This window comes from Pseudopodoces humilis, chromosome 9 (genome assembly GCF_049639895.1).
Source record: "Pseudopodoces humilis isolate 2021_Gansu_Grassland_sample_001 chromosome 9, ASM4963989v1, whole genome shotgun sequence".
NCBI classification, from domain to species: Eukaryota; Metazoa; Chordata; class Aves; order Passeriformes; family Paridae; genus Pseudopodoces; species Pseudopodoces humilis.
Window position 1 is genome coordinate 33,675,483 of NC_142208.1, and position 12,625 is coordinate 33,688,107.

The window sequence follows — 12,625 nt, forward strand, 5'->3', positions numbered from 1 at the left end:
TGCTAAAAGAAATACCACCAGTGGAATCCTCCCAGCAAGGCCTGGGGGATCCCTGTGAAGATGTGGATTAGGGGAAAAGGAAAAGAAATGCATGAACAAAACTATTTTTTTGTTTGAGGCCTAAAATTTGAAAAAGGGGATGGGTGCTTGTTAACATTTTATGATAAAAGGTTGCCTTGAGAAAGAATTCGAAAATCCCCACGATTCCTGATGAAATTCAAGAATAAAAGCGACACGTCCTTCCTGCATGAAAAATGTCTTTGTGGATCTGGTTCTAATATTCTAACTAAATCTTAATCCTTATTAGATTCACAGTATGGTGGGGTTTGTTTTTTTGGGTTTTTTTGTGGTAGTTAATTAAGGCAATAAAAAAGGTGTGTCTTTTTCTTGTCTAACACTGAAAGCAATCAGAATAAGAACAGAGTCAATTTGCTAAAGTCTTTCTTCCAGCTCCCTCTTGAATTAACCTTTCCCTTTCCCTTTCAAAGGTGCACCCAGGTGGAGCCAATCCTCAGGAAAACAGAGCAAAGCAAACCAGACAGGGGCTCCAAAAATCAGCTCCCTCCTCCTCAAAGCAGCTCTCAGTTACTTCAACAAACGCAGATGCAAATGATATTTAGGAATTAAAAAAAAAAAAAAAAAAGAACAAGGCAAAGGTACTTAAAGGTAAGATCACAGCATTTCACTCTGTACACCCTGGACCCGTTTTTAATATTCTGTGTGGGGAATTAGGACTGTTACTCTCATTAAGACTATCTGGAATTGTATATCTAAATCCCCACCAACCCAACTTGAAATATATATGCCCCACTGAGAATAGCCAGAATTGCAACTGGATGACCAGAAATAGATGTTTTTTCTATTATCCCAGCTGAGGAAAAGCTTTAAAACTAATGAACAAAGACATGCAAGTGTAATGCTTTGGGAGATATGGGAGAGCAAAACTCAAAGAAACAGCAAGCAGAATGGCTCCATTAAAAATTCAGCCAGTAGAGATTGTAGTTGTAAAAGTTCAGCTGCTCATAGAAGCAAATTTAAGGAACAAAGTCATAATTACATTTGGAGAAGAGTAATTTTTGCCCTGTGCAAGAAAGATGACAACAGCTCAGTTTTTAAATTATGACTTAGTGAAAACCGTACAATATTGGAGGAGTTAAAAATATTCTGTAAAACCAAGGGTAAGTTTTCAAAAGGTCCTTTAAAAAAAAAAAAAAAAGAAAGAATCCTTGATCTTGGAGTAAAATAAGTATATTGTTTTACTGTAAAGTATCTTTTTACATTTCCCCCTCTCTCCCTTCAGGGGGTTTTGCTAACGGGAAGTGACCCTGCATTACAGCAGTTAAACAGCAAGGTTAAACTTGCCTTTCCTTGAGACACACACAATCCAGGCAAACATCCCCTGTTCCATTGTTACTGCTTTTTTTTCCCCCATTTCACTTTACAGCAGGATAATTCAGCTTTTCATCCTTGCATATAACACTCTCCCCAGCGTTCCAGTGTGGATTTCTGATGATTTGTGACAAAGTGCTTCTTTGAAACTGGCCAAAGTTCATTTTAGCAGAGGCAGGGCTGGAAATCCTCCCCGACCACCAAGTCAGCCCGAGAGGTGGCTGGGGAGGGGACACTCAGAGTTGATTCCTTGGGTGTCCCTAATGAGATCAGCCACCAGCACTGGAGGTAGCTTTACATTACAGACCACCTGCTGGGGGCTTTGTTTTAATTTAATAAAAGCACCACATCCTGAGCTGCTGAGCTCTCCTGGACCTCCGTGCTGGGAGCTGATGCTGCCAGTACCCCAAGCAGAGAGGAGCAGGAATTAACATTCCTTAAATGTAAGAAACTTCTGCCTCCTTCAAGATTTAGGCCCAGTTGTAAAGACCCACGCGTGCCTCAAACAGCCATCCATAATCCCAAGCAAGACTCCAGCCTCTGACAAAGACTGATGGCTCATCCCTTATCATGAATCAAGGGTTGGCACAGCTGAGCCATGCAATCTTAGATGTGAGCAAACAGAGCACATCATCTCAACAGCCTGCTAACCCAGAGAAATGGAAACATTGAGAGCCATGACAGCGTTATTAGTTATGCCAGGGTTTGTCAAGGGATGCAAGATAGGACGGAGGATTTATTTTTCAGATCGCTGCCGAGGAAAAGGCATCACTTGTAATCGGTCAATGAGCTGCAGTCCACCAGGGGTGCCACGAAATTCACATGTTTTGACTGAAATTCCTGCTGACCAGCAATGAGACTTTTGTCCCAAACTGCCTCCTGATGCTTCTCAAATGATTCATTTGCAAGAGGCAGCATCAGCTGCTGCTCAACATTAACATCCATGGAAACTACCTGAGTTCCTGGTAGTGTAGCCCTGCCCACGCTCCCTGTTCAAAATGAGATGTTTAACGAGGTCTTGATTCACCTCTCAATAAAAACCTGGGAATGGATCCTGAGAAAAAGGGCTGGGCCCTCTCCTCAGCTCCATTCTCAGAGCTGTCAAGATCCAAAGTCAAGGTAACTTTGCTGGCTTGAAGAGAGAGGCTCAGCCAGCCCATTCCTCCCAATGAATGTGTCATTGCACCTGTATTAATGCTTCTTCAAACAGCCCTGCCTGGCAGGGATAAAGCTTAATTATCTCAGCTATATCAATAACACCTCAAGTTAACAGTCTAGATTAAAAAATTATCTCTAACAAAAACCTTCTCTTCTTCCTAGCTACCTCTTTTGGGTTGCTGGTTTTTTTTTTTTAACCACGTTGACAGCCATGGCCACATTTCTCAGAAGGAAGAGGCTTTCTTTTGGCAAAAGCTAATATTTGACTGTAGGAAGTTGTAATAATTTAAAACAGAAAGTGTACCTAAGAGCTGTTAGGCTTCAAACCTATAATCAGTCCTAAGTAGGAAAAGCTTCTAAATGTCAAGAAACAGCTTGTTTACAGAAGGCTTTGAGCAAAATTAGTGTAGTGGCTTCAGAGCAAACAATCCCAAGCCCAGCTAATCACCAGCCCCTAACAATCAGCCTCTACCCAACTTATTTTCTCAAAGCACTTTGCAAATAGTTAATTGACCTTCTCCCTTGGTGTTAAACAAGGGAACACCATTTATTCCGGGAATGGAATGGGGACCGAGGTGCTGCACCCAGTCTGGCTGCCACGGAGAGCTTTGGTGGGAGAAGGGTTAGCAGTGGCTGCACCAGCAAAACCCTGCAATGGAACAGCCTCCAATTGCACCAGGGCAGGTTTGGGATGGGCAGTGGGAAAACTGGGTTTGCTGACAGAGTGGTTAATCCCAGAAACAGGCTTCTCAGGTGGAGTCAGCGTCCCTGGAAATGTTCCAAAGCATGGTAGATGTGGCACTTGGTGATATGGTTTAGCTGATGTGGTGGTGCTGGACTTGGTGATCTTGGAGAGCTTTTTCCAACCTTAATGATCCTGTGATTCTGTGAGAAGGAAACATTCCTGCCTGGCACCTGCAGGACATCACCTTGCACTCAGAATCATGAGAGGGTATAATTGCAGCAGAATATTTTAGTGGGCATCTAATAACCAACCCACCCACACGATTTGAGGTGACTGCTCGCACCAGTGAGCTCCCAATATCCAGCTGCTCGACTACAGTGTTTGTATATTTTACTAACATTTTTTCCTTTTCCCTCCTATGAGCTGGGAGAGGATGAAAGGAAAGAATATTTACTGTTGTACTTTTGAGATATTCCCTGTAACAGCCACAGACCCAAAACCTCCGAGTTAGAAATCCATGTTTGCATTTCCAGGATGTCATGCTAGAAGCTATTGTAGTGACTCAAGGAGTAATCTGATGCAGTGTGACTTGGGAAAAAAAAAAAATGTTCAGGATGATTCAGAACACTTAAATGGTGATTTGCAGGGTAAAAAAGGCATGGACCACTTGGAATTCTCATCATGTCCAAGGCACCTAGTTCAGCGCTTTCTGATAATTTACCGCAGCCAGGCTGAGCCAAGTATTCATTTCAGACTGCACAAGAGTCGTTCCTAGTTTAAACCAAGTGTGAATTAGGGGAAAATGAGGCTCTTTACTCCAGTGGCATAATGCAGTCACTGAATCCACAGAGCCCATCTCTTTTAATCATTATTTTAATGATTCTGGTATTGCCACCTCTGCTTGCCCGGAGTGCTAACGAGTGACTTGTGCCCTCCAGTCTTTCACTTCAAATTGTCTCACATTCTTACCAACTGTGACAGCTCAAGATAGAAATGTCACCGAATCACAGAATCATAGAATGGTGTAGGCTGGAAAAGACCTTTAGATCATGGAATCCAAAATGGAAAAGAGTGGAAGAATCAAACCCCCAGTTTTCATATGCTGAACTTTAACTTGGATCTTCAGACAACACAAACATCTTTGGGAAAGTCTAATTTATAAGTTTCACTCATGAAAATGTGTTCTGTATCATCAGGAACAGGGCAGACATCCTTCTGTCTTCAAGAGAAACAATGGCCTTTCTACCCAACAGCTTCATTGCTATGTCCCATAACAGAAAACTGAGCCTTTAATCCTCAAAAGGCATTTCCTGAAGGAAACTTCAACTCCAGTCAAATTATTTTATGATCATGCCCTTAAACACACAAAATCAAACAAAAACATCTACAAGAAAACTCCAAAGAAACGAGCAAACCCCAAGAAAATTCAACCATGCCTGTCTGCTAGTTGTCTTAAACCACAGAGAAATTGATAAAGAAAGATTGGTTCTAGATCAGGATGAGGAATCAGATCAGGAAAATGATCTCAGCCAGGGCCACAGTGACATTACAATGCTGTCACTGAAATCCAACTTTGGCTCACACAGCCCTGAGCATCGCCTTTCTTCCTTGCTGACATCATTGCCCACAGTCTCCAGGGGTAGCCTTGTCTCCATATGGCGGGACAGAAGGTCACCACATCTGCCTTCTGATTTAATAAATAAATAGTTTAAAGGAGTGGAATATCAAAGAATACCCCTCCTGCTGATCCCTTCCTTCTCCTACACCCTTTGTCCCACCAGATGATGGCGAAGGCAGCAGAGACAGAGAGCAGAGCTGAAGAGCTGGTACCCCAAAAATGCAAAAGGACCCTCCAGGAAAGAAGAGGCATCTCCTTCCTTCTACAAAGGAATTAAAAAACTCCAAGATAAAGAGAGGCAACTGCTCTGGCCCATCGCACAGGGTGGGGTCTGTCTCAAAGGCTGGCAGCATCTTCCAGAGTCACCTGTAACAGGATTGCCAGTTCCTCACTTGAGTTTTCAACACCTGAAATGATTGAATCCTCATTTTCTGGGGATGCAGCACATGAAGGTCACACATCAGAGTAACCCAGACCCAATGACACAGAATGTCTAGACTAAGGAAAATTGACAGCCTCCTCCATTTTAAATTTATCCCAGATGAAGTGAGACATCAAAGGAGCTCTTTTTAATGGGCTTTTTGGCATGTGGTCCTTTGTTCTTAACAAGTCAGCACCAGCTGCTGTGTCCATAATGCCAATTCAGATTCCTGGCTGGTGTAAATCAGTGTCACTCCTCTGCAGGCAGAGATTTCAGTTGGTTGACATCAGCTGAAGATTTGGCTCCTTGTGCTTAGCAGGTGCAAGCTAAAGTAAAATCTCCTGTGCCATATTTCATATTCCTCCTGTCTTCACCACCAATTCTGCTGCACACATTTGCAGGGTGGAGAGTTAATTAGCATCAGCTGGAGCTGCTCAAGTTTCTATACAATAAATTCCATATTGTCAGGAACTGCTTTCCTCTAATTATATCTTGTTCATGTATATATATATATATATGTTTACACACATACAAATCTTGCACTCTGGCTTTGCATGGTCACTTTCCCATAAACAGAAGATGAGGTGAGAACACCAGATGGGCCACATTCCTTCATCATAGCATTTCAAATACTACTTAATTAAGGAAAGTAAATATTACTTATAGCCTTCAGATTTCCTGGTTAGCCCGTTCTGATTACCAGGCTGATATATTAGTTTAAGGGTGACCCACAAGATTTTCTTGATACATAAATGTCTCAAATATCTGGAGCACTTCAGTGTGTATTTAAAACAAAAATATATTTTTGCTTTGGAGGTAGCATCTTATCAAAGTCCCACAGCACCCGCTGTTCTGATTTTACTCCAGTATGGGTAGGAATATACATACATGCATCAAAAAATTAAAATAAATGTTAAAAAAAATGAAATCTAGTTATTTACCCATTAAGAACGTGCTGCTAACTCCAGCACTTGTCAATAAATAGGTTCAAGAAGGAAAAATAAGTCTGTAATCATCTGGGGCCATTCAACACACCCAAAGCCCAGATCCCATCTCAGTTTCCTCCACTCGCTGCCTTGGGTTGTTTTAATTAAGCAAATTACGCTTTCAAGTCACCTGCCACGCTCTTTGGGAAAAGGTACAAGCAGCTACATTACTGAGCCTCTGATGTGTCCTGTTCACTGCTGTCCTTCCTCTCCCAAGCTTTTCATCCGTGAGCTCTGAGAAAGGAATGTTGGGAGTGCTTCCCTGGACACCCCAGGACATCTCCCAGGGTTCAGGCACTGCTGAGCACGTTCATCACAGCCACGCCATTGTGCGTCATCACCTCCCGCTGCTGACTCCAGCACGGAACTGTGGAATCCGTCAAGCTGGAAAAGACCTTTGCATTTCTTGGGCCCAACCGTTCTTCCAGCACTGCCAAGGCCACCACTGACCCATGTCCCCAAGTGCCACATGCACATGGCTTTTGAAACCCTGTAAGGACTGGGGACTCTACCACTGCCCTGGGCAGCTGTGCCATGGCTGGACAAACCTTTCCATGAAGGAATTTTCCCCAACACCCAAAGTACGTCACCCCTGGCCCAGCCTGAGGCCTCTCCCTCTCCTCCTGTCTCTGTTCCCTGGGATAAGATCCCAAATCCCCCCAGCTGTCCCCTCCTGGCAGGGAGTTGTGCAGAGCCAGAAATTCCCCCTGAGCCTCCTTTTCTCCAGGCTGAGCCCCTTTCCCAGCTCCGTTCCCTTCCCTGGACACACTCCAGCCCCTCAATGTCTCTCTTGTCCAAGACTGACCCCAGGATGAAGGGATTATCACTGGCCTGGTCTTATGGCCACACTATGGCTGATGATTATTCTATAACCCTGATGTCCCTAATTTTGGGTGGCTTTCATGGGAAAGTGATTCACAATTTCCCCTTTTGTCATCTCCTCCCGCCCTCCTTGCACATCTGCCCCTCATCTCAGGGCAGTGGAATCCAGCACCCACCATCCAGACTGGATTCACTCTCCACCTCAGCTGTTATTCCTTAATATCTCTCCACATCAGTTTTGGGTATAACAACAAAACATGAATAAAAGTGTAGAGGTGAGCAGGAAATATTTTCGTTTAGAAAACAGCTGAGATGTGTGAAGGCTCTCAGGCATGACAAAGTTTATTGTTATCTAAGCTCAAATGGATAAATTTAGATGTTGGCATTTATAACCTTCCCTAGAAAAGTGATGATATTGTTTCATCAAGAGGTCAAAAATAATTTTAAATTGTCCCATTTTCTTCTTTTTCTCCTTTTTAATGATTCAGCCTAGAGCCCAGTAGGTAATAGATAGTGAAAGATGGATGGAGAACTAGATATTCATGGGGAATATATTCTTCATGAAAGGTAGGTGAGAAATTAAGATTAAAAATGTTCCTGTCTTCAGCAGAAGCAAGACTAATCTTTTAATTTCTAACTTACCTTGTATTTATGAGACATCAGCTGCAGACAAGAAAGGAAATTGCAGCATTGCCTGAAAAGCAGCGTTAGCAAGTTCTGACAGCTTGTTAAAAGCCGTGACCAAAGGCAGGGTGATGCACATCGATCACCTGTGACAGGGACCTCGTGGAGCTTGGCCTGGGCTGGCCCTTGGCCATATCTCTGAGGTGGGTGCCTCATGTGGCCCCCAGTGGGACCCTTCACACATTCCTGCAGCTGCCCAAGGGATGGAAATGTTGGCCACTCACTAAAAATAAACACAGCTCTGTCCTACAGCTCGGTCCTCCCACGGTTCAAGTCTGACTTCATGTATAACATGGATTTTCCAGCACTTACAATCCAATTTCTTGCCAGATAATGGAAGTAAAGACCCAAAGCAGTGGAGCCAATAGAAGATACAGTCCACAGTGGGGAAATATCATATTCCATCCTTGGGATGCTCTAGCATGAACCATGGCTTTGAACTCTGAGTCCCAGAGATTTGGATTTCCAAGTGTAATTCCCATCCACGAGCAGAGCCCAAGATTTACATTTCATTAATAATCCCAAAGCATCCTTTTCATATGTGGCACATGGTGGAAATATATAACTCTGGAAATTACCTGGCCCAGCCTCTTGCTGAAAGAAGGGCCTTAGATTAAGTTATCCAGGTCCATGTAAAGCCAACTCTTGAACAGTTGGATTTGGATGTGAAATAATATGAGTAATACAGTAAGTAAGAGTCATCATGGCTGCAGTGAAGTCACACAAAAGATTAGGAAAAAGACACTCCAAAGAGGCCATGACTCAACTGGGCCTATAGGAAACAGCAAACCCAGCACCTGTAAAGCAGAGAAGTATTTGGGTGTTCATTCCAACTCGGATCCTAATAAAGCAACCTATACATCCTGGAAAAGGCATTTACAGATTCCACACAGAGAAGTGTAGCCTTGAAAGTAATTTTTCTTTTCTTTTTTTTTTTTTTTCAGCATAGTGATGTTATTACCACTTGTATTTCTGCTGGCAGGAAGCTCTTGCCTACAGCTGCAAACCAATATAAACTCCAACTTTCTGGGTCATCAGAAATGTAATGGACAAAGTGCTCTCTGCAGTTACCTCATCCATAAGATAACTGTTAAAGCACGAACACTGTGGCAAAACTTGTTCATTGTCCCTTCTTTGCTGCTTCTCCCTTCTTTCTAAACACTTCATTTCACAAACATTTCATTGCATAAACATGGAGCAGAGCAAAGCTTAATGGGAACGGGTTTGAATTAGTAAACAGCAGAGGAGAAAATACCCAAAAGAACTGGGAATCTAGAATGGGATAAAAGTTCTTCTCCAAAAGGGTTGTCCAGTCCTAGAGGGATTTAAAGGCCCTTTGGATGTGGCACTTGGGTACATGGGTCACTGGTGGCCTTGGCAGTGCTGGGGGCTGGTTTGACTGGATGATCTTAAAGATCTTTTCAAACTTCAATGATTTTGTGATTGATAATCTCATAGCAATACTTCTCCTCACTTCACCCATTCCAGAAGTAAAAAGGACTCAGTTTTTTCATTTCTCACAGGTTAAAATCACACCATTCCCTCTCCTTTTAAGGACCAGTGTGGATGTCCCATGCATTTTACCAGGTTTCTGCGATTTGTCCCATTTAATGGCTCATTACTTGGATGATCCTGCTGAGAAAGGCTGTGGCTTTGGAGCATTATTCTGGTTGCTTATACAAATTTCACACAGGAAAGTTGTAGTAAGCTGATAAACATCTCCTTACACATTACAAAGGGTCTCAGCAAGAGAAATGTGTATCTTTACCTTCTACATTATGGCCCACACAAAAGGTGGAAGCAGTTAAAAAGGTAACACTTCCCATGTTTATTTACACCTATAGTCTTGTGTACACAAATGGTGGAAGTCCTTTATCACAAACCAGTACTTCTCAGCTCCTTACTTCACCGATTTCCTCCTTCCAATAGAACTATGGAACTAAGAGCAGCCTCCCAATTCACTTTCTAATTATTTCTAGTAAAAGTGGTTCTTCCATGCCACCATGGCATCACTAAGCCCAGGGAAAGCTCAGTTTTAAATCTGGCTTGTCACAGAGAAACCTAAGATGGTGTTGAACAAAGCCTGCAATAATAGTGCTCCCCATGAAGTGATGTTCCCTGATATTTAAAATCGGGATGTATGCAATGAAATGTTTCATTTGCTGGTGCCATCCCTTTATAATTCTATCCCAAACCCCTTAGCACTGGTTGGCATCTTCCCTCTCCTGCTCCCTACTGTGCCTTCTCCCCTCCAACACCACACAGCCTGGATTATGCTTAGGAAAACAGAGGAATATTTTATCTCAGGCTCTGCCCCTGCAGGAGCAATTCCATTGATTTCAGGCATGGGAAAGGGAGAGCAGCAGACACTGCAAGGAGTTTGCACCTTGCCCAGCCCTGGAGGCAGCATGAGGCTTCTCATCTTTCTGTTTCCTTCCACTCGCACTCTGCGGGGATGGAGGTACAAAGGAACCTTAGGAAGTGGCTCATGTTCATGCACTGACCCTTAGATCAAAAGGGCCATATAAGAACAGGATAATTGCAATTAAATGTAGCCCAAGGCTGCAGGATACAGAGGGGGTAAGTTTAATCTTTGTGCTTTTGGTAAAAAACAGACTCCACTCATCGACAATCTTCCCATCCACCTTGGATGGAAAGGCAATAAACTCAGCTGTGGTTATCCAAGTGTGCTGGAAAATCCCAGTGCAGCAGGCGCTGCACCACTCTGGCAGGAGGCAATCCCCAGGGCTCCCTCTCCCTCCCCCAGGAGCAACACTGCAAAGAACATTTTATGTCTGTAAAATTATTGGAAAGGTTGGAAACAAATGTGTTCAAGATTTGCAAACCTTTTACCTGGTTCCATTAGGTATAAAAGCCTGGGCTTATTACTGTAGCCTTCTAAATAAAAGCTGAAAACAAGATCATTTTTAATTGCAAGGAGCACAAAACCAAGCTCAATGCAGTCATCTCCTTCTTAATTTCATACCTTGAAATTCAGTCCTTATTCAAAGATAAACCTAATTATTTTCAGGGGATAAGCACTTGCAGGTTGCTGGGAGAATAATAAAAAAATACTGTTATGAACGGTTAAAAAAAGAGGTTTAATGCAGAAAACACAGGGGGATTTTTCTCTCCCAGCTGATGAGCAGCACGCATCACTAGCATGGCAAATATTCATGGCAGTGCTGGAGCTGGAAACCTCTGGGTTGTGCTCTAACTCCCTGAGCCTCTGCAGAAGCAAGGATTGCTGTTATCTGCTCTCACAGAACTACTGTGGTGGGGCTGCTCCAGCCTGAACCTCTGCTCCACCAGCCTGAGGTTTAGGGAAATGGCTTACCTGCCTCATTGCTCGATTTGGGGATTTGGAGGGAAAACACACTGTGGTGGCTGCCAGGCTGCTCATCCTCTTCCTCTGTGGCTGCTGCCTTGTGAGGTCCTCTGGGAATCTCCACAAATGCTGGAACTCCTGAGGCAAAGACACTTTGCAAAGGGTATTTACTGCCCAAATGTTCTTCCTTTGTTTTCTCCTCCCTAATGACCTTATTTCCCGTGAAGTCTGTGCTCAGGTGTGATCTGAGCCAAGCCCCGTTTGCTCCAGGGAGCTTCCTTGGAGCTCTCTCCTCCATGGGCTCTCCATTAGCTATGCCATCTACTCCATCTGCTGTTAATCCGGACAAACTGCACTTCAGGCTCAAGGACAACGTGGATCTATAAATTTTTTGGCATTTAACTCGAGGTTGGTCAATGCACACATTGAGCGACTTGTCTAAATAATAGATGGTGTTTGGACACGGCTGAGACACCTGGAGCTGGACACGGGAGGTGAATGAAGGTGGCATTTTCTCCTTCCCATCACTGCTTTGAAGACCCACGCCATCCTCCTTGATTCCAGGGTCAAAAAGCTGCTTTTGGGGTTCTTCACCTAATGAAGGAGGTTGGTTTGAGTTGGCTGGGGGAGGCCAGCGCTCGAGGACAGCAGGGACTTTGCCGGATATGGGGGACACGGTGTTGGGCTCTTGGCCAGCCCCAGTGCCATGTGCCAGGTCCCCAGAGCCCACAGGGACACGCCTGGCTGTGACAGTGATGGAGGCAAAGCCTTTCTGCTGCCTTGGACAGTGCCTTGGACTGGGAGAGTCCGTTGGTGACATGGTGTCTTCTGGGGATGCCTGGATCTCTAATCGGCTGGGAAGCACCAAAAATGTTCTGCAAACGATGGCTGAGCCGTGGGTAGGCAATGATGGCTTTGTGAGACAAGCTCTGGGCTGGGGGATCAGGGCCTGCATAGGCAGAGAGGGCTGGTTTCCTCTGGATTTATCCTCATCAATCACTGCAATGATTACTGGTGAAATCAATGCTGTGTTTTGGGAAGGCAGAGATTCCTGCAGATGAAAAGATTCCCCGTTATCACCATACTCCATCATCCTGTGTGCAACTGTTTCTCATCCACCATCTATCACAGCAGACAGTTTTGCTCAAGATCTCTTGTTAACTTTCTATTTATAATAACTTTTTTGTCATTTAAAAATGCACACTCTTGAAATCAGCTCTGAATTGTCTAGGAGGCTTCAATGAAAACTTTATGACTCTGGTAAAGGAAAAAATATTAAAATTTAAAACTTTTATTCCATAGTATTATTTTGAGTATTTAACTCATCCCCACGGATGGGATTGGTGGGTGTTTAAAAGTGGACATGGCAAAGACAGTTGCCATTTTCAGACTATAAACTCCTCTTTCATGATGACCTGCTGGACTTTAAAATGCATTTAAGTATATGGATCACTGGCCTGTGACGTCACATGCTGCAAAGGACATGTGTGCACCAGGGACATGACAGCTTTACAACCTCACTGGTTGTAGGCAT

The 12,625-nt window shown here is 43.7% G+C and overlaps 1 protein-coding gene across 1 annotated transcript in view; it reads right to left on the reverse strand.

Moving 5' to 3' along the window:
• C9H10orf90 (chromosome 9 C10orf90 homolog) overlaps positions 1–12,625 on the reverse strand; it is a 57,295-nt gene that overhangs the window by 15,521 nt on the left and 29,149 nt on the right. Inside the window, exon 3 of the mRNA XM_005528840.3 lies at positions 11,101–12,142. Coding sequence (XP_005528897.2) covers positions 11,101–12,142 — 1,042 coding nt within the window. The remainder of the gene's footprint in view (positions 1–11,100; positions 12,143–12,625) is intronic.